Source organism: Papaver somniferum, chromosome 5 (assembly GCF_003573695.1).
Source record: "Papaver somniferum cultivar HN1 chromosome 5, ASM357369v1, whole genome shotgun sequence".
In the NCBI taxonomy this organism is placed as follows: domain Eukaryota; kingdom Viridiplantae; phylum Streptophyta; class Magnoliopsida; order Ranunculales; family Papaveraceae; genus Papaver; species Papaver somniferum.
This window is the reverse complement of record NC_039362.1, coordinates 96,144,791-96,166,311: the sequence shown is the minus strand read 5'-3', so window position 1 is coordinate 96,166,311 and position 21,521 is coordinate 96,144,791. Positions and strand designations below refer to the sequence as shown.

General features: G+C 36.0%; 1 protein-coding gene, 8 non-coding genes and 1 pseudogene across 9 annotated transcripts; 1 reads left to right on the top strand and 9 right to left on the bottom strand.

Annotated features, from left to right (window-relative positions):
* Nucleotides 1–31: 31 nt before the first annotated feature.
* On the bottom strand, nt 32–119 carry LOC113284903. The gene has a single exon (XR_003328429.1). It is a non-coding gene; the product is annotated as a small nucleolar RNA Z223 (small nucleolar RNA).
* Nucleotides 120–515: 396 nt separating this feature from the next.
* LOC113284943 lies at nt 516–638 on the bottom strand. The gene has a single exon (XR_003328466.1). It is a non-coding gene; the product is annotated as a small nucleolar RNA snoR86 (small nucleolar RNA).
* A 142-nt stretch (nt 639–780) lies between these two features.
* Nucleotides 781–875, bottom strand: LOC113284984. Its single transcript, XR_003328503.1, has one exon. It is a non-coding gene; the product is annotated as a small nucleolar RNA snoR1 (small nucleolar RNA).
* A 108-nt stretch (nt 876–983) lies between these two features.
* On the bottom strand, nt 984–1,090 carry LOC113285028. The gene has a single exon (XR_003328542.1). It is a non-coding gene; the product is annotated as a small nucleolar RNA snoR97 (small nucleolar RNA).
* Nucleotides 1,091–1,375: 285 nt separating this feature from the next.
* LOC113284972 lies at nt 1,376–1,472 on the bottom strand. Its single transcript, XR_003328493.1, has one exon. It is a non-coding gene; the product is annotated as a small nucleolar RNA Z157/R69/R10 (small nucleolar RNA).
* Nucleotides 1,473–1,505: 33 nt separating this feature from the next.
* Nucleotides 1,506–1,649, bottom strand: LOC113284929 (annotated as a pseudogene).
* Nucleotides 1,650–1,717: 68 nt separating this feature from the next.
* On the bottom strand, nt 1,718–1,807 carry LOC113284898. The gene has a single exon (XR_003328424.1). It is a non-coding gene; the product is annotated as a small nucleolar RNA Z223 (small nucleolar RNA).
* A 423-nt stretch (nt 1,808–2,230) lies between these two features.
* Nucleotides 2,231–2,351, bottom strand: LOC113284950. The gene has a single exon (XR_003328473.1). It is a non-coding gene; the product is annotated as a small nucleolar RNA snoR86 (small nucleolar RNA).
* A 183-nt stretch (nt 2,352–2,534) lies between these two features.
* LOC113284988 lies at nt 2,535–2,628 on the bottom strand. The gene has a single exon (XR_003328508.1). It is a non-coding gene; the product is annotated as a small nucleolar RNA snoR1 (small nucleolar RNA).
* Nucleotides 2,629–10,300: 7,672 nt separating this feature from the next.
* On the top strand, nt 10,301–13,051 carry LOC113279355 (probable calcium-binding protein CML25). The gene is made up of 4 exons (XM_026528049.1): nt 10,301–10,767; nt 11,602–11,682; nt 11,789–11,902; nt 12,331–13,051. Exons 1-4 carry the CDS (start codon nt 10,462–10,464, stop codon nt 12,754–12,756), a joined length of 927 nt encoding a protein of 308 aa, XP_026383834.1. The 5' UTR covers nt 10,301–10,461; the 3' UTR covers nt 12,757–13,051.
* Nucleotides 13,052–21,521: the final 8,470 nt, after the last annotated feature.

Sequence of the window (21,521 nt, the reverse complement as noted above, 5' to 3'; positions counted from 1 at the left end):
TGCCATACATAGAAAGCATAATAAAAAGAAAATTAGACTCAGATATATTTCAGCTCTCTATCAAGAATTTTCTGAAGCAGAACTGGCATAAAGCTGTGTATAAGTCATCACTGCCAAAACTCCACAAATAAGATTCAATTACACAATGTCTTCATAATGCTAGATGAAAAACTCTTTTGTTCACTAAAAAGCATGACAGGCAATGGTTTCCAATCTACAACAGAGTAGTAACTCACCACAGAGTAGTAACTCACCAAATGTTTACCTATAAATTTTATCCTAGGTTCTGCCAATGGAATTGATATAATACTACATAGGTAAACAAAAAGCAAAAAGCTAATGCCCCTAAGGCCTAAAGAAACATAGCTAACTTGGCAATATACCTGTGTCTTCATTGTTGGATACTTGATCATGTATCAAGAAGATTGAGAACTAGATTATATGGCACTTAAAAAATGTCACCAGTCATGATTATTGTCTACCTGATAAAAAAAATTAATGAATAACAATAAAGAAATGTATCGACTTGTTCGAGGCCTTGTTCAAAATTGAGGTTTCGATAGGCACGGAGAATCGTTTCTTATTATTGCCAACCTTCAATGCAAATGTTACGCCATTAAAATTAGACGACTTTGCTCTGCAAATTGGCTTTTTTATATGAACCATCAGCTTAGCTGTAGGGCTTAGGTGTGCCTGGGTTAAAAAATTACCTGACTGAAAACGTGAGGCTATAATGACAAAACTATAATGACAAAACAAGAGGAACATAAGGAGGAGAAGGGCTCAGAGAGTTGCTAACTGTGCTCAAGGAAGAACTTTTTGAAGGTTCTTCTCATACAAGAGGTGTCAGAAATATAGCATTGATCATCGTTGCCCTTCTAATAAACTTCTTCTAATAAATCATGAGGAAAAATCATTTAAGAGTGATACGTTATTCAAATCCACATAAACCCAAGCTTGGATTTCATTAGCCTTGCATGAAATAATATAGTGTTGTAGTTTAACTGCGGTCTCGTAAATTTCGAAAGAAGAAGCTGATAGACAACACACACTTTATGAGCTTTTTCAGTCCACATGTCAACCAGTTATTGTGAAATGTAGAATAGTTAAAAACTCAATCATGGTGAAGAAAGCAGTAGTCAAAACTAAACTTAAAAAGACAAAATAACTACATTAGCTGCCTCAGAATTATCCATTAATTTCATGTGAAATGCAATTTCCCCACCAACCCCCCCATCCACCCCCCCCCCCCCCCCCCCTAAGGGTTCTCCCTGTAAACAGGGTCTCAGTTCCACTACATCTCAGGTGATTGGACAAAATCATCATCAGCATGGCAATAAACACAGGTACATACGAAAGTTATTATATATTGTATAGAAGTGCTCAGACAGCCAAGGGTTTGTAATCAAATATTAGGGTGAAGTGCCCCAATCAGAAACTCTAGTCCACAATAGTGTCATCACAGAACTTTCTAAGTCAAAAGATCAAAACCCATATACAAAAATGCCTCAGCTAGATCCATTGATGTCATTTGAAATATAGCTTTGCCAAGGGGTTCTCCCTGTAAACAGGGTCTCAGTTCCACTATACCTGTAAACAGGGTCTCAGTTCCACTATACCTCAATTAATTAGACAATATCATCATTGGCTTCACAATTAACAGAACACATGACATATCAGTCTGTATCCAAATACATATTAAAAAAATGAAAAGAAAACTAGGCTCAGATATATTTCAGCTCTCTCTATCAAGAATTTTCTGAAGCAGAACTGGCATAAAGCTGTGTATAAGTCATCACTGCCAAAATTTGACGAAAAAAATTCAAGAACATAATGTCTTCAAAACCCTAAACGCTTATTCAAAAGAAGCATGCCAGGCTACGGTTTCCAAGCTACAACAGATTATAACTCACCAAATGTTCCCAAATCGACAATGCTTATAAACTATCATAGGTTCTGCCAATGGAAATGTAAACAAAAAGGCCCCTAAACAAACATATCAAGAAGATTGAGAACTAGATTATATGGCACTTAAAAAATGTCATGAGTAATGCCCATCTCCGGCAGGATTCGAAGCCCAACATATTTCAAATCTGTCTCCTTAACACTAGGAGATATGACCTTATGCAACAGTACAGCTAATTAAGAGTAACAATCACAAATCTAACTTATTGTCTGCCTAATAAAAAATATTTAACGAATAACAAAGAAAAATTGAGCATTGTAAAGAAATGTATCGACTTGTTCGAGGCCTTGTTCAAAATTGAGGTTTTGATAGGCACGGAGAATCGTTATTATTATTGCCAACCTTCAACCAAATGTGACGCCATTAAAATTAGACGACTTTGCTCCACAAATTGGCTTTTACAACAAAAAAAAAAAAAAAAACTAGGCAGCATTAGCAATCACTAAGAAAGTATATCCTCAATCAGCCAGAGAAAAAAGAAAAATTATAGCTATGACTATCTTAAGATCTAGATTTAACTGAACAAAATAGATTTTTGCAAAGAAAACAAGAAGGTGAGCAGGAGGAGGACTCAGAGAGTTGCTAACTGTGCTCAAGGAAGAACTTTTTAGGGTTCTTCTCATACAAGAGGTGTCAGAAATATAGCGTTGATCATCCTTGCCCCCTCTTTAAACTCCATTAGATCTTCTTCTATAAACCTAAGCGAAGAAATACATTTTCTCTTTCGGCGGCTGCTCTATAAGACGAATGAGGTTATGATGGTGAAGTGCTTTTTATATAGTAAAAATTTCTGACCTAGTTAGGCAAGTCCGGACTTGCCAAGAATCCTATATTTGGCATGCCACCCATAGAGCGGCATAGTGTTAACGCGATTCTAAGATTTTGTATCTCGACTGCACAATCATTGCCGCTCGGAGCAGACTCTCCTGCCAACGATATCCCCAAATCATGTATAACTAGGGGTGCACATACCCTACCCATATCCGCCAACCCTATCCTACCCGCCAGTTTTTTAACCGCATCCTACCCTATCCACTATTTGGCGGGTAGGGTGGCGGGTAAATATTTTCTTAACCGCCAGTAAACGGGTAGGGTGGCGGGTATAGGCCATATCCTACCCACCCTACCTAGGAGTGCACATACCCTACCCATACCCGCCAACCCTACCCTACCCGCCAGTTTTTTAATCGTATCCTACCCTATCCATTATTTGGCGGGTAGGATGGCGGGTAAAGATTTTCTTAACCGCCAGTAAACGGGTAGGGTGACGGGTATAGGCCATATCCTACCCACCCTATCCGTTGTGCAGCCCTATGTATAACCCATTTTAATTACAACAAGTAGAAAGCTCGTGCGTTGCACGTTGGTAAATGCTAATTTTTCACACTTAATTTCCTTTATTGCAAGTGGAGTGAACGTGCGTTGCACTTTGGCAGATAATAAGCCTAGAAAGCACCTGCATTCAGTTGTCGTTCTTGAAGACATTGCTGGAGTACTAAATACCGACACGTACAAATTAATACAAAGATGTGCAAACATAGAGTCATAGACTTCAATATGAAAAACAAAAAGAGCAATGCTTAAAATTCTCAAGCAACAAACTAAAAAAAAAAGAATTAGAATAACTATGAAAGAAATCATGGAAGATAATATAAAAATCACCTGATTGAAAGTTATTTGAAGCGTGGAACTAAGGAACACCTGATCACATTCGACTCTCATTTGCTAAGTAATTTCCGTTGGGTGTCGGTGTATATTCCATTAAGCTGCACAAATAAACCAAATAGGACAGCACACGTTGCAGGTATGCCTACTTCTTATTCTCCTACATATAAGACTGGTACCTGCCTTGTCCAAAAATAATATAAAAATGAGATTAGCAACTAAAAGTGCTACATCAGAGGTCTATATTTATTTTCATTTGTATGCTGAGACCGTCACCGACAGATAAATATATCTGGTTCACTGAATGTAGAGCAGAGGATTTTGATACAATAGTGTATGAAAATGAAGAGCAGAGCCAGAGGAGTTCCTATCAAACACGTTTTACATCTCTGGGGAGTCATATGCTGGGATACATGTGCTACTCTAGCTTCTGAAGTTGTAAAGGATAATCAACTAAGTCAAGAGCACAACTTGTGGACTGATCAAATTCGGTTATAGAACTACCGATGGTACTTCTGCCTAATAAGCAATCTAAGTTAAAAGGCTACATCAAAAATATTCCACGGCAAAACCTAATGACAAATCTGCAAGAATAAACGTTCTCGAATGGATTTGTAACTTAGGGATGAGAGTTAATTCAAAGCTGGAAACTAAGTTGGAACATGAATCTGAATCTAATCTAACAGATGCCCATTTCAGGGAAACCAAATCCAAGCATAGTGATCCTTCAATTTTGCAAAATTGTTGATCCTCTTAGCTTTTTTAGTTAAACCCCAATAATTCACAAATATGCCGTCTTCAAGTCTAAAAATCATAAAATCAAATCAACCCCTCAATTACTAATCAAATTCCATGAAAAGAAACGAAGAAAATTAAAATTCCATTGATGGTGATTTGTCGAAAGCAATTGGGAGTATCGAAATTTCTGAACGGAGTTGTGAAAGGTGGGTTTCTATCAAGCACTGGGCATTTTGGTTGAACATAGAGCAAGCTTGTTGATGAAATTGACATTAACAGTTTTGAAGTCCGAAGGTTTACCTACAACAAAGCTTTGTCAATTGTGTGTGGTTCATAACCTAATAGCATAGAGAGTGTGTATTGTGCAAGTCATGAGAGATTCTTGTGATATGCACGTGTGAGGTGTAAGAGGGTTGGGAGTTGACGGAAGAATATAAAGTCAAGTCTGTCCTGTATTTCGATTATCTTTCTTTATATCAATAGTATTGATCAAATCGTCTCAGTAGAAATGTAGATTCTTATGAATCTAACATGGTATTAGTCCTGAGAATTTCAATTCTCAGGGGTATCGATCCTTTCCGCTGCTAAATTTTAAATTTTTTACCAATTTTTTCTGCTACTACTGTTCTTCATCATCTTCGGTTAGGGTTTATGAAAGATTTATTTCAAGATTCAAGGAGTTTGTAAGAAGAGTTTCTACTGGTGATTTCTTAGTGCGAATTAGGGTTTGATCCTGATGCTTTACTGCAACGTCGTCAAATTGGATTAAGCGTGTATATTGGATCTAAAATTCAGTTTTAGGGTTTGAGCTCTTGGTTATTTCAATTTCATGTTGGTGTATGGATTGAAATCTCTTACCTCATCAACTATCATCTGAATCTCTGCTGGTAATCTCCATCTTAACCTTTAGATTACTTTAGGTTTGATCTCATGTGTCAATTTCTACCTCACTATCTCAACAAAATTCAATTTCGTCTGCAAATTATGTTTTCATCGTGACTTGGTATGATTTTGACCTAGTTCTTTTATCAAATCCTGCTAGTATTGATTCCTGAATCTATTCGATCTGAGCATGCATATTTCTGCTACAACAGTTAGCTAGGGAGAAGCTTAATTTTGTTCCATTGGATAGTGAAGAACAATTCTTCTTAAATTCAGCAGAATATTGGGGTATGTGTGTGTGTTGATTGTTTACTGCATCATTGTATGCTTAATTTTTCTTTAGTTAACTCCTCCTCTCAATGTTACTTTGGTACAGTCCTCACAGTAGTGGTATGTGAGTGAGTTAGTTTGTGTATGTAAAGAAAGATACTATTGATATAAAGAAAGATAATCGAAATACAGGACAGACTTGACTTTATATTCTTTTGTCAACTCTCAACCCTCTTACACCTCACACGTGCATAGCACACGACTCTCACATGACTTACACAATACACACTCTCTATGTTATTATAACCAACATCAACGTGAATTAGTGTGAGAATGCAGCATCATCATCATCACGTAATACTTCACTTGATTAATTTTGAATGTTCATCTTGATTTAGGGTTCGCAATTCCTCACCTCTTCATTTCAATTCACTCTTTCTTTATGTTTTTGTAGTCTTGAACTTTCGATTTCTCAGTCCATGAAATCCCCAAACCGAACTGATCTGATTGAGGAGAGAATTTGTTTATGCTGTTGAGGAGAGAAGAAATGAAAAAAACAATCGAGGGGAGAATTCGATTCTGCTACTGTTAAGTGGAGAGATCTAGCGATTTTAGTTGGAGAAGGATACGATCCAACGGCGGTTGTCAACAGTACGGGCGTAACGAAACATACGTTCACCAACGAAAAATACGGCGACGAAAAATACGTGTATACACCAAAATTTGGTTAGCGTTTCCAGGGGATTCCTTGTGCTTATTAGGGGGGGGGGGGATTTACATCTTCATATACAAATTTACATCTTCATATACAAATTTATTGAGGAAATGATCCCTTTACGCTTTAAAACTCACACTATCTCACACTTTTTACATTATTCTGTACATAAAAACCAAGCGATAACAAATTTGAAACTAATATTTTGGGAATGTGATCCTCTTACAAAGCTCTATATACCTACCAAAAATGAACGTCTTCCGAAATACATAACATCACCATCTACTATTTTGAAAATGAGTCGTTGAAAGTAAACAGATTTTTAACCATCGAAATTGAGGCTGGTAGATTATGAGGTTTAGAATCTCGAAATGCTCTCATTTTAGTAGGTATGTAGAGCTTTCTACGAGGACTATATCCCGAAAATATTTGCTTCAAATCTGTTACCGTTTGGTTTTTATTCACCAAAGTGACGTAGAAAGTGTGAGATAGTATAAGATTTAGTATATCAGGGGATCCCTACTCTTTATTAAATTCTTTCTAAATAAATTTCTCAATCATCTTAATTTGACTTAATTCCTGATCGGATCATGCCTTTCATTCTTTTCAGGGTGAAAAACGGAACTATTTAGTTGTTTGTAGATAGTATAACAATTGAATGACAAGTCAGATGATGATAGACGAGAGGAACGATATATTGGCGCTTTAATTTTAAAAAATCGAAGGACCAAAGAAATTTAGATGGTATTTTAAGACATAAAAAATCTTGATCTAAAATTTTGGCTTAAAAAATGTAAAACATCACGCGTTTTGAGTTATGCTTTTATTTTTGTCATCAATAGACGTGAATGTATCACATAGTGAAAAAAATTACCAAGGTAGTCCCTAATAGCAACATAAACAATCGAGAGTTTTACCAATTAATTCTCATGTTATGGTTGCAGCAACTCCGATGTGCTTCTTCAGCTAAGAGACATGGAAAACAAGGTGGAATGTGGAAAAGCGGGGAGTTGCAACTTGTAAGCTACCTGACCCACCTTTTCAAGCATAGGACAAGTGTCATAGTAACGTGCCGACAAATTAAAGTTTTTGTGTAATGCAATGGACGATTTTTTGTAAGGCTGAAGCTTCGGGTAAACTAAATCACCCACTTCAAATATTTTATTATTTTTATTTTTATTGTGTGAGAAGACACCTTCATTCTCTCTTGTGCTTTATGTGGAGAGTCTCTCAACAATTTAACATGGCATTCCTTTGGTGAAGGTAATCTTCAATGGCAGACACTGAAGTGAGAACTTCATTAGGAAAAGCAAGATGTGGTGGAGAATATACATAGAGATCCTTGAACAGAGTCACGTTTAAGCTGATATGATGGTTTGTATTATACCGAAACTCTGTCGGATAAAGTCATTTGAACCAATGTTTAAGCTGATGACCAGTCATGCATCCGAGGTAGTTTTCCGAACAAGAATTGACTATTTAAGTCTGACCATTTGATTGGGGATGATATGTACAATTCAACTATAAATTGGTACCCATCGCCTTGAAGAGTTCTTGCCAAAAATTGCTTGTAAAAATCTTCTCTCTATCTGAAACAATTGAAGAAGAAAGACCATGTAACTTGAACACGTGATTTAAGAATTCTTGAGTTACAGTAGAAGTTGTAAAGAAGTGTGTCAAGCCTTGAGGTTTTTATAGGCACGGAGAATCGCTTATTGTTACGCTATTAAAATTAGACGACTTTGCTCTGCAAATTGCCTTTTACAAACAAAAAAAAAAAACTAGGCAACATTATCAATCACTAAGAAAGTATATCCTCAATTAGCCCAAAAAAATTATATATACATAATATTAATTTTATTATATTTTCAATATTATAAAAAATTAATAAAGAAAAGAAAGGTTTTTACAAGAAACTAGATGGGAGCCTAGCAGCAAGTTGGTCTCCAATACCTTTTTGAATAGCTAAACCAATTCTAACAAAAAGAAAATTACGGACATTAATATTTACATCATGCCTAGCTATGTAATGCTTCAATCGTTTCAAAAATTCAAATAGTCTCAATACCAAGCTCACTTAAGGTAGTAAGGGCTAAGGTACCAAAGTTATGCCAATTGGATCTACCTATATCAAGGTACTTAACCTTCTTGCGCTCAACAGCTTTAGCCAAAATTTTCTTTTTAATTTTTAATTTTTTTTTTCCGTTTTTTTCCTTCAAATTTTCTATTTTTTTAAGAAAAAAAAAGTAAAAGAAAAATTATTTTAAAAAGATTTAATTTTTTAAAAAGATTTATTTTTAAAAAAATAAAAATAAATTGAAAATAAAAAATGTAAATAAGGATAGTTTTGGCATTAAACAAAATATATGGATAAGGGGCTCTTAAGATTACTATCAAACTAGCTTGAAACCCGTGCTACGTACCGGGACTGCTGGAATTTTTTACATCGTCAGTTCGTGTTCACTGAGGCGGGGCTTCGCCCCGCACCCGTCCTAATAGGAGTTCTAATAAGCTTATAAAATTACTATCCAACAGATTGACAATTAACAGTTAAAACTTTGTAATAATCATATATATAATATTATTATGATTTGAAGATCTAACATGGTTCTGAAAACTAATTTCATGGAATATAATAAAATAATAATCAATTCTACAAATAAACTAAAATATTTTAAGCTATAACTACATAACTAATATTGTTTTTAGTATCTAAGGGTGTTGGTTCCACAAATACGTGCAATTGTGAGTTGTTGTCATTAGCAGAAGATTGAAGATATGCTTCTTGTTGTAGTTGAGCTAAAGATTCAGCAGATATTCTCTCTTCACAATCATCCTCCATTTTCACCAAAAAAAGTTCCCTCTCAATTTTTCCCCTCCTTCTACTCTCACCTCCCTCACCCAAATACAAATAAAAATACACACTAATCATATCAAATAATCTTATGAATTCACTAATTATAATTAAGCACTAAACATAATTAGTGAGGGGTAGATTAGATATTAGATGAAATAGTTAGATAAGGGGTTCCTGATTTGATATTTAAATCCAATTTTTATCATTTTCTTCCATCCCTATTACTTTAAATATCCTGAATTCGCACGTTCTTTAATAACTTTAAAGCTTAGGCAGGCGCCCGGGTGCGAGTCAAACAGCCAACAAACCCCACCCTAAATGCGCTGCACCTGCAATAGTCGCAAAAAGTTTTGCCTTGAGTAGCGGATTGCCATTCATTGTATTGATTCAGTTTTATGGCTTAAGTATTCCGCGATTGAAAGATTTTTGTGGTTAACAAAATATCTGATCAAACTCCAAAAACTGTCCTCCTCGTGTAGAAAGTCAGAAAACCCTCACTCCTTTTCCCCCTATGGTCATTTTCTAATCCAAAAGTCACCATTTTCTTCTTCATCTTCTCATCTTCACGCTTGAAAAGTGATTAAAAAGTTTAACCACTTTTCCCAACAAACTTTCACGGGATATGTAATGTAGCTTGTCCCTTTGTCATGTAACGCTCCACACTAGTACATCATTTGACTATATAGAAATCAATTTTGCCATTTAATTCGACCTAGTTAATTTTCAGCAATAATTATTTGCATCTACCAGATATGGCCGTACCCCATTTTTCAGTCAAGCACAAACACAAAAATGCAGGCGCCGAGACAAGTCTATGATGCCGGCCTAGCTATGAATCTCCTCCATTCATATAGCCTGGCATTTTGATCGTACTTGGCTTCCATACTTTCCACCAGCCATGCCAAATGGATGTTCAGGACATCTTAACAACACAATGAACCATTCGTGTTCCACCCGGCCATTAAGCTGATATATCCAAAGACAAAATCCACCCGAAAACAAGCAAGAGTACATTCCGAACCAAAACTTATTAAAAATAGCATTTTCCTGAAAAGCTGCAGTTAAATCCCCATAATTTATTCACGCTCTCGGATTTCAAAAACCGTTGCAGGCCACGCGTTAACTCATGGTCCCACCAAAACAACAGCATTTCCCCATTAAATATAATGATAACTATAGGTCAGATTATCTTAATGGTCTTCACGTCTATCTTAAACTCCCCGGTTTTTAGCTATATTGATAACAGAATCACCGAGTTTATATAAAATCCTGCTATCCGTTTCTGTCTCCTTTTCTTTCTCTGAATCCTTCTTGTTCTCAAATTCTTATTCTCCTGTTTATTCTTCAGATTTTGTTCTCAAATTAACAATGGGGATTAGATCATTGCTGGGTAAGAAAAAGAAACAGAATAATAATTCAATGGGGGATTTGTCATCAACATACGAAACACCACCACAATCACCGTCAATTTTCATGAATTCATCCAACAAGAAGGTACAAGAATTCGAAGAGATTTTCAAGAAGTTTGATGTGAATGGTGATGGGAAAATAGAATGGTCTGAATTAGGGTTGATAATGAGTAGCTTAGGACATAATGCTGAAGAAGAAGAATTAAAGAAAGGGATTTTTAACAAACTGCCACACTTGCAAATCCCGATTCAAGAAAATGCCACCGTTTTTTTCAGAGTTTATTAAATGCCACAACCGTTAGTTTTTCCGTCAGGACCCACACACTTGGTCTTTTTCGCTGACTCGGTCAAAAGAATCTTTCGTGATTTACATATTTACCCTTGAAAACCCTATTATACTAGTCATGGGTTCACCGTCTTTATCACCGGTAAACAAAAAAAGAAAAGAATAACAGGAGGAAATGTGTTGCTTCCGTGAATCATCTTTCAGAGCCTACAATGGGTATTTTCCAGGGTCTATCAAGAGATTTTATATCTCGACTTCCAGGCTGAAATGAGTTCGAAATGCTGAGCAGTTGATGGAGTTTGAAGACCAATTAAACCAGTGAAGATAATGGTCTTGTTGGTTGATAATTTGGACTGGATTTGGAGATTTATGATTGTTGAATAGTTTCTGAACTATGGGTTTGTTGTGAATTGAATTTGCAGGTGTTTCAGTGAGTTTAGAACCGCTAGAAATTTCAATGTTACACCAAGATGAGAATGGCACATTAGGTGTTCGATAAAAGTCCTAAATGGATTTTTCTTCACCTCTTCAAGCTCAGTTTCTACCAGTTGAGCCTGTGTACAAGGGATGTTGCTGAAAGTTGTTGAATAGAAGATGAGTTCAACTCGGATTCGAGTTTTGAGTGATTTTGGGGATGAAATTAATATCGAATTGAATTTTAGGGTTCAGTGAAGAACATCTTCAAGGAAAGGAAGTTGATGAGAACAAGGGATAAGAAGACACTCCTGCTACTGCCATTGATGGTACTTGAGGAAATGATGTTGCTGTTGATATTATAGATGAACTGAAGATAGGTTTGAGCTGGAATTGCAGGTGTGTTTTGCAGTGGTAGTTGCAACAGAATTGAAGGTGGTTTGTGCTTGGTTAATGTCACAGGAGCTGCAGGGAGTTGTTGTAGGCTCTTGAGATGAAGCAAGAGAAAATGACTGCGATGGTTGGTGATGAATTGCCATGGAACTGAAGTGTTGCTACAGAGTTCCATGGGTATTTCGTGACTTAGATGAATGCTAGGACAGGTGACATGACAGTGTTGATGCTGGAGAGTTTTACTGGTGGATGTTGCAGGTGCAGTGAACCCAAGAACAAGGAGGAATCGGTGATGGATTACGGATGGGTATGATGCTGTTGAACTGGACATGGCGAGATTGCAAGCGAGATGAGTAACAGATTTGCTGGTAATGAAATTGAATTGGCACTGGAAATGGTATGAGGAGATGTATGTTTATGAGATGAAATGGTGCAGCTGGTATTGTTGCCGCTGCAGTTTGGTGGTAGTTCTGATGTGTTCGCAGGCAGAGATTGTTGGAAATGAAGAAAGGAGGTTAAGCTGGTCGTGGTCCTGGTGAAGCTGAGTATGCCAGATTACAGGGTGATGGCTGGAGTAAATGGAGTTGAGATGTTTAAGCAGAGATAGAGCTGTGACAGATTTGAGGGTGTATATGTCTTTTACTAAGCTGGATAAATGCCACCTATGCACTAACTGATGGCAACAGTTTTTTTGGATGGAAAAGGTCAAACGTGTGGCATTAAATAAACTCTGAAAAAAACGGTGGCATTTTCTTAAACTGCAAATTGGAAGTGTGGCACTTTATTAAAATCCCCTTAAAGAAAATGGTAAAAGAAGTTGATTCAGATGGAGATGGGTTTATTGATTTGGATGAGTTTATTGAATTGAATACTATCGATCCTGAGAAATTACTTGAAGATGTTAAATCTGCTTTTACTATTTTAGATGCTAATGGTGATGGATCAATATCACCACAGGAATTACAGAAGGTTTTGAGAAGTTTGGGTGAGAGTCCAACGCTTGAGGATTGTAAGAATATGATTAAAGGTGTGGATTGTGATGGTGATGGTCTTGTTTCGTTCGAGGAGTTTAAGAAGATGATGATTCGTGGTTCGGCTTCTACTGATCATTTTCTACAGAGGAATGCGAGCAAGAATGAAAATCAGGAAGTTCAACAATGATGATGATCCGTTTCATCATATGTTAACTTTGTTAGTTTTAATGGTAAATGGAATAGATCTATTCTTACCTTTTTTTTTTTTTATGCTTAGAAATTCTTTAAAATTTATTATTCATTGGATTCATTGTGATTGTGCTGAATTTTAATTTGAGATAAAATCTATGTGTTGGACAAACTAACAAGATCAAAGTTATGAACATTCTTTTTCTTCTTTAAATTGTAATTGTGGACAGGGAAATGTATATTATATTACTAATTGTAGCTAAATTAATGTTTGATTATAGCTTTGCATTGTATTTGTGCGGTTGTAAATTTGCGAAACTTCAATTTTATACTTTGCTCTTCCTTTTACTATTGCCATAAGCTATGGCATATCCTCTTCAAAACCTTAATGTATAAAAGTGATTAAAGACATGCACAAGCTGCTGAAATCAAAGTGTGTTCTTCTACCTTTCTTTTATGAAGTTTTATCATGTTTTCTGGTCCTCAAAAAAAAAAAAAAAAAAAAAAAAAATCTCACGCCTCTGCAGGAAATTAGCGGTATTCTTATTTAACGTCTGACCTTTGTAAGCTACATAACTTCTCTTTCTCCCTCCTCCTAGGATAACCAAGATAGTCAGCCTGTTCTTTTTTTCTTTTTTTCTTTTTTCTTTTTTGATTAAATACACGAGAAGAAATATATTGAGATTTAGTGCAATTTAGCGTGCGTGTGCTATCCAATTTTTTTAGAAAGCGAGAAGAAATAAATTTAGACTAGTGAAAGATACTAGAATCCCCTATTATACGGGTTCAATATATAGAAGCCTCATTAAATGGATCCTCCTTATCAACTTCATACTTTCACTTTTTAATATTTTTAGGTCCAGAATTTTAGATTTCAGAGCTTGGTAATAAAATTTAGGGTTTGGGGGAAATTCATAATAACGGAAATGCCCTTTAGTATATATACCTAATGAAATAGGCTATAGATTTCATTTCCAGATTCATTTTCATTTTCACTTTCTCTCACTTCTCTCTCGTCTCTGCTCAGAAAATAATTAGGGTTCCTTCATCAAACCGAAGAAAACAACGAACCTAAATCTGAGAAGAATCATATCAGTGTTGAGCAGATCTAGAGCAGAATCATATCACTGTAGAATCAATCAACGAACCTAAATCTATAGATGTAACAACTTATCATCAATTACTTGACAAATCAGGCTCAGTCGATTTAATTGATTATTCGTTTGAATCTAGGTTTTAGCAAAACTCATTGGCGAACTTCAAATCTCTGCAACCTCAACACGGATCATCAGCAAACGAAGTATAATGTAAGTTAATTTCATTTTCTCTTGTCACAGTACTTCGATTAAGTGATTTTAGTTGATTTATTTAGAAAAGCAATTTCAGAAAAGCAATTTAGGATTTCCAAAATCTAAATCTTCAAATTCGTTTCAATTGACTTATCAGAGTCAAAATCAGATCTTAGATTTACAATCATCTACTCGCTTAGATCATTTTCATGTATATATTTTAAAGAATCTTGAACAAAATTTTCAAATATGTTCTTCGTCGAAATCGTAGTATCTCTCAATTTCTAGCTACAATCTAATAACTGATTTGAGATTCGATATCAATGAATCATCGCCTTTATTACCCCTCGATTTGATTTGAGTTTTATCTAATCTTAATTTTCAATTTCGTAGGAACTGATGTCAACTTGTGTTGTTCTTGATAAATTTCATAAAGTTTAATGTTTGTGAATGCATCGAATGGATGGAGAATTGCTGTTATAATATAGGAGAATTGTTTCCAGCAACGACATCATATAGGAAATTGCTGAATGCATACCGGTCGTAATACTAAATTTCATTTGTTGTTATAATTTGAACAAGTTTAAAAAATAAACATTAATGGATGGAGAATTGTTTTTCTAAACATCTATGATATGCAGGAACTAATGTGAAGCTCGCAACAATTCTTTCCAGTGTAATGGTTTTAACAGGAGAAAACTTCAATGTCATTGTCTTGGATGAAACCAAAGACGTTTTGGTTGAGTTTTATGCACCTTGGTGAGTGTTCTTCAAAAATGACAGTCTTAAAATCATGATGATGACAATAAAAGCGTTACCTTGATGCTTCCCTCTCACTGAGAATTAACCTGCTGTCAGACTATTCCATGTAACCTTATCATGTTTCTTTTCCTTTGCAGGTGTGGTCATTGCAAAAGCCTTGCTCCCGTAAGTAAAAATATAGACATTTCATTGTCGCTGACCCTTACTTCTAGGAAACATCTAAGGTGTCACGTATCAGTTATGCCTTTTATTCTAAGATCTCATTTTCTTTATTTTCAGATCTATGAAAAGGTTGCGTCGGCCTATAAATTGGAAGGAGATGTTGTCATTGCTAATCTGATGCTGACAAACACAAGGATCTAGCTGAAAGGTGGGTTAGATAAGGCAATTAGTGAATTTGCATTCTGCTAAATTTGAAACTTGTATTAAGTGGTGCATGATATTTCATATGCTTATCAGATGCATTTTTCAATCCTACTTACACTGCTCGGATACATGTGTAACTAAAAATTACACATGTCATATGCATGTGTAACTGCCAATTACACATCCATATGACATATGTAACTACGACTTACACATGATATATGCATGTGTAACTGTGGATTACATGTAGTAGAGTTCGCTTGTGTATGAACTCATTGGCTTAGTATTCAAAATGTTGTTTTACTTCTTTTAATTGCCTTAGTATTCAAAATGTTCTTTAACACATTGTTATTGTCTACACAAACCAGATATTTTTACTAGCTTAGTCTAACACAGTGCACTATGACATTATTTTTTGCTGATATGTTATTTCATTATTGATATTCGCGCTGACAAGAAGAAAATCAAGGATGCTTTCAAGAAAATGTACAACATTCAGACAGAGAAAGTGAACACCTTTATCAGGTAAGCCTTCTTGATTACTTACGACTAGCTAGCTTCTTTCCTTGAAAGGTAATATATGGATATATAGGTGAGCATATATGTATAGAATGGTTTCACTTAACTCATTTTCTCTTTTACATTTGTTTAACTGAACATTACACAAGCCATATGCATGACAGTTTGCACATTTAACTAGCATTGGCAGACTACGGATGTGTAACTAGTAGTTCCACATGCTAATTAAATGTGTAACTTCTAGTTACACAAGCTAAATGGATGTGTATCTACTAGTTACACATGCAAATTAGATATGTAACTTATTATATGTATCCTAACATGAAACTTCTATATGTTATTAGTAGATTGAAATAGCTTCAATCAACATATTACTTTAACTTTACCATTGTTGCTGTAATTTAAAAAAAAAACGAGGTTTTAAACCTGGAATTTGATATATAATTCAGAAAATACTAATGTATATTTCAGCTTTTCCACGTGTATAACTGCTAGTTACACTAGCTATATGCATCTTCAATTTTTCTTCTCTTTTATTTTTGTTGTTCTCTTAAATACTAAATAATATTTGTTTGCATTTTTGTTTTGACGTTGGTTCATATGTCTGTTCAGTGTAACTGTTATCAACATTAAGCACTTTTATGGACTATTTTTTGTTGTTCTCCTAAATATTGAACCATATTCTTTTCCATTTTTCTTTTGACACTGGTTCGTGTTTGTTTGTTGTTATATTTCAGGTTTCCGATAAATTCATAAAAGCTAATTGCTTATTTGTGGTATTGGTCTCACTGGAATTGGAGTTGACGCTGAATACACAAGTCAAATGCATGTGTAACTCTCAATTACACTAGATAGATGCATATGTAACTCTCAATTACACTACACAGATGCGTGTGTAACTTCTAGTTACACATGCTAAGAAATTATTATAAATGAACATTAAAGTAATACATGTATTTTTTGTATGCGTTATTTTTTATGTCTATTTTTTCGATGTGTAACTTCTGGATACACATGTCATAAGGATGTGTAACTTCTGGATACACATGCCATATGCATGTGTATCTTCTGTTTACACATTCACACTATACATTAATAATTTTGGGCCTAGATTTAATTATTTTGGGCTTAAATTTAAATTTTATTTAATTCGGGGTTTGACAATATATAAAAGGGTATGGATGTCTTTTAATAACTCGGGGCCTAGATTTAAACTTCTTTTAACTAGGGGCCTCATATTATGGGTTATCCATGGGTCGGGCCTTAGCCTAATTTTCCTTTAGACCATAGTTGGTCTCAAAGTTCACATTTTGCAGCTTCAGGTTTTATTTTGCTAGGTCATACATTTTGCAGCTTCAGGGTTTTGCCGATTTAAATGTTTTCCATAAAGCCATTCCTACGCATGCATTCCTTCCAAATGCACCAGACCTCATGCCTTTTGAATGTAAAGATATTCTCTCCCAACATTTCACCTGCAAAATTCCTAAGCATCAACCCAATGTCATAATTATATTTAGAGTTAAGTGTGAATACCAATATTTTGCAGAGCACGTGTCACGATCTTAGTGGCCGCATACGTGTCTAAAATTGTATAGCCTTCGCTAGACAGAGGAGCCTGAGTAGCAAGGGATACCTCTGCAGATCTGTTTTATATCATCCCAAGAGAAAGGACGTGAACGGTCAAGATAAAGGAAGAAAAATGCTAGTCTACATAGGTTCAGCTGACAAAGGGACAGAGGTAGATGACGCATCCAATCAACATTAAATGCTCTGATTCTTATCTACACGCATGAGTCAAAGCACGTGGAAAGAGGAAGCGTGTCAGAACCTGATTGACGGAAGCAAGCGGTGAACGAAGGTACAACGCGCACTGAGGATGGGTAGTTCCCAAAGGAACGTGGGTCAGCTGAGGTGGCGAGATACAAATGGAGAAGCATGCGGTGGACGAAGGTATATCAGCAGACGATGGACCCAGAGGCAACAAAGATATACCAGGAGCAGAAGGGGCTATAAATATCAAGCTTCACTGGTGCGTGTCGTAACCACAACAAATTAATTAATATTTTCCACAAAATTAACAAGTAATATAGTGTAGTCAAGTTCGTTCCCACGAGGAGCAAGAGATTTTTAGTTGTAAAATTGTCACAAAAGGGGGGGGGGATTATTGGTTTAGATAAAAGAAAAAGAAAGTAAACAAAGCAATTAAAAGATAAAGGAAAATCAATAAAAGAGACAAGACCATGGAATCCTTCTTCGTTGCAAAACGATGATTCAAGTTATGTTTTTCATCTACATGTTATTAGTCACAGATTATCACCAACCGTAGGATAGCAGGTTCGCTTAGCTAACCCCAAAATCCCTTGTATCACTGAGTAACAGGTCCGCTTAGTTATCAGATTCTATTCAAAAGAACCACCTTGAGATTCGCTTACAAGATGTAATTCCCCGAACGCATTAAGATTTATGAATTTAGGTTTAGTACTAGTAGTTAGACTCGGTTCGCTTGGTCCACTTTCTAGCGTTGTTTTCACACACAATTGCTCCACGAAATCCCTCCGCAAGGTCTCGTGTTTTCTACTTGTGTAAAGTGTCGATAACGATTACGTATTCCCTAACTTATACTAGATTTAGGTTGAGTTAACAAATTAATTCAGCGTGCACTCTAAATAATCTATCACACAACCATGAATGTATAAACATTCCAATTAGTAAAAACAAACGATAATCATGTGAAAAACTTTAAGGTAGATTTTAAAATAAAAAATCAAAACATGTTAAGAACTATGAATTCATCCTCAATCAATAAGAAAATTAGCTACTCATGTTTTTGAAATTCACACAAATAACTAAAGGAGAATTTTGAAGTTCACACAAATAACTAAAAAAAGAATTTTGAAAAGCAAGCAAAAACAAAAGTATTGTGTGTGTAAAAGTGTGCAAAAGGTGTAGAAGTGTATAAAAGTAGAGAACTTCTCTATTTATAGGCTTCAATTTGCTTGCAATCCTCTTAGGAATAGACTCCTTTTCCTTTAGCAATTCCACATTCCATATCCTTGTCCTTGTAAAATTCTTCTACCTTCTCTTCCAAATCCAAGCCCAATTCTTCAAACCCATGAGTCTAGATGAGCCTAGAGAATTCTTCACAAATACCTGTATTTTTAGACGCCTGAAAAGTTCTCGGCATCACCGGAATTCTGCCTGGAATGTCACCGCCGGCCACTTGAGTTCTGTTGTCGTCGACAGAATATTCCATTCTGGTGCCGTTATCAGTAACGGTCAATAAGTCAAACCGTCGGTCGAAGGGTCAAGGTAGGAGTGAGTTATCTACTCAGTCAGCTTCTCTGTCATCTAGTAACTCAGCTGAGTGTTCTGATCACTTAGTTGAGTCTTTAATCGGAGTTCACCTGAATCGTGAGTCAAGCCATTGGTATCGGAGCATCAGCCGAGTTTCTTTTGTATTCTGGTGAAGTCCTGACCAATTTCAGGCCATTTAATAAAAATCAATTCCTGCAGTACAACCATCTCTGCTTTCTCATCTGCAACTCAAGAACACCTTACAGCACCACCAGCTCTTCTCAACTGTCTTGAAACTCCATGACCACAGCAAACCCAATTCCAGCCTTCATCAGCATCTCTATTCACTGCAGTTTATTCACCTGCCACCACCACCTTCCTTCGAACCCCTGCTATCAATTGGACTCAGACGGAAAACCCCTTGTAGAATTACCCATCTCAGATACCACCATCACTGATTTCCTTTACTTGTACTTCGGTTGCAGATTCCAAACAAAACCCTAATTTCATCCTCTCTTTCATCTGTTGTTTGAACAATAACCAGAACCCATCGAACACACCATCTATATCACCCCGAGTCTAATTCTTTATCTCTGAGATCTCGGCTTCTTCAACAGCAAATCCTTAATCATCCACTGAAGTTCATGCTTCATCATTTTTCTCGATCTCTAACATCTCTTTCGTGGCAGCGCCATCTCTCAGAACCAGATCCCATCAATTTCATCATTTCTCAATTTCTCTGCCCATTTATCTTCAAATCTCTCGAACAAACAACATCAGATGCTGCCTCCATTTCAGGTGGAACAAGATGCAAATGATTGAGAGAATATTATTTCTCGATTTTAGCGTTGGGGCATTAGGGTAGGATGGGTACACCCCAGAGATAGCAACTAATATGTACCCCAGACTGGGTGCTCATAATAGACGGTCACTTCTGATAAGGGTTAGCCAGCTGGTAGCCCCTTAACCTCAGCTAGTTTGTCTTTAAAACTCCTCCAAAACAGAGTTTCCCCTTAACCCTGGATCGGATCCGAATAGTGTTCTCCCATGAAATGATAATTTTCCCCTTTTTTACTCAAATTGGGTGATTTCTTCTTCGTTTCCTTCGTATGACTCCATGATTAAGGATTTAATGGGGGTTGTAGTAGTAGTGGTAAGGATGGTTCGAACTCTAAGACTTGTGAAGGTGAAGGATTTTTAGATTTATAAAAGTTATATACAAAAATATTGACAAATTGGTAGAGAGGTACTGGGACTAGGATTCCGCCAAATTCATTTCTTAAGGTTCAAATAATAATTCTTTTATCAATAATAGCTCGAAAAATATATTAAATATATCGACTCTAATTTATTGCCAAGATAGATTCTCAAAATATTAGGTGTAAATGTTAAGCATGGGACATCAAATCATCTAAGCTAAGCATGACCCATCAAATCAAATCACAACTAATTAATTTAAATCATAATTTCAATTAAAATTAATGCAAAAGTCATGAAAAGAATTAAATATAATTACCCAAGTGTGAAATAAGGCTTCCTCCATCGCCCCAGTGTTGGGGTTTAGCTCCTCATATTAATCATAATCTCAAAATACATGTATAAAACTCAAAAGTTGATTAAAGGGAGTGAAACAATTGAACAAAAAAATCGCAACAGAAATAACTGTTGCAAAGGCGTTGTTCAACCGTTACAAAAGGAACGATAAAAAGCTGAAGTGTCGTTGTCGCGCGTTGTAACTACGACTGTCAATAAACGACGGTTCTTGCAAGTCTGTTCTTCGTGTTCTTCATCTTCATCACGAACAGCAGCAACATCAGAGAGAATTGGTGATTCTTCCTCTGCAGCTTCCTCTCTTCTCCTCCCCACTCTCGACCCCCTCTCTAGTAGACCCAAATAGCCTATTTATACCCAACAACAGCTCCAAATCTCGCCAATAACTCCAATATAATTCTTCATTATGCGGGCAGTGAATAACAATATTTTCCGAATATTTTCTTACCAAACTTGGAATTTCTTGCGTAAACTTCCTCCCTCCACGCTCCAAATCGATTCTTCACGAAAGTGCATGCTAGCCCTGTTTTGAACTCGAGAATCAAAACACGTATTCCAGCCAAATTTGATCGAAACCACCACCCAAACTTTGTTCCTTATGCCAAATCACATCTTTCTGCCAATTTTCAGCGATTGAATCGCACTCTAACCCATTCATTTTGACAATCAAAATTCTGCCAGTTGAAAACTTCATTTCCCGCCAAAAACACGAATTCAAATTGTTGAAGAAGGTGCCCCTTATCCAGAGTGCTGGGGTGCGAATATCAATTGGGGTGGAAATAGTAATTTTTCTGGGTTCCTCCGGGACATTTCTGGGACGCTTCCGGTACATTTCTGGGGTGCCTACGGTACATTTCTCTGGGGTGTAAAACACTGCTTTTTGAGCCCATTTCGCCGCAAGGGCTTATTTCTCTAAAATTTCCTACAAGAACACAAAATAACACAATAAGTACTTAATCGAGTCTAACAATACAAAAAATTG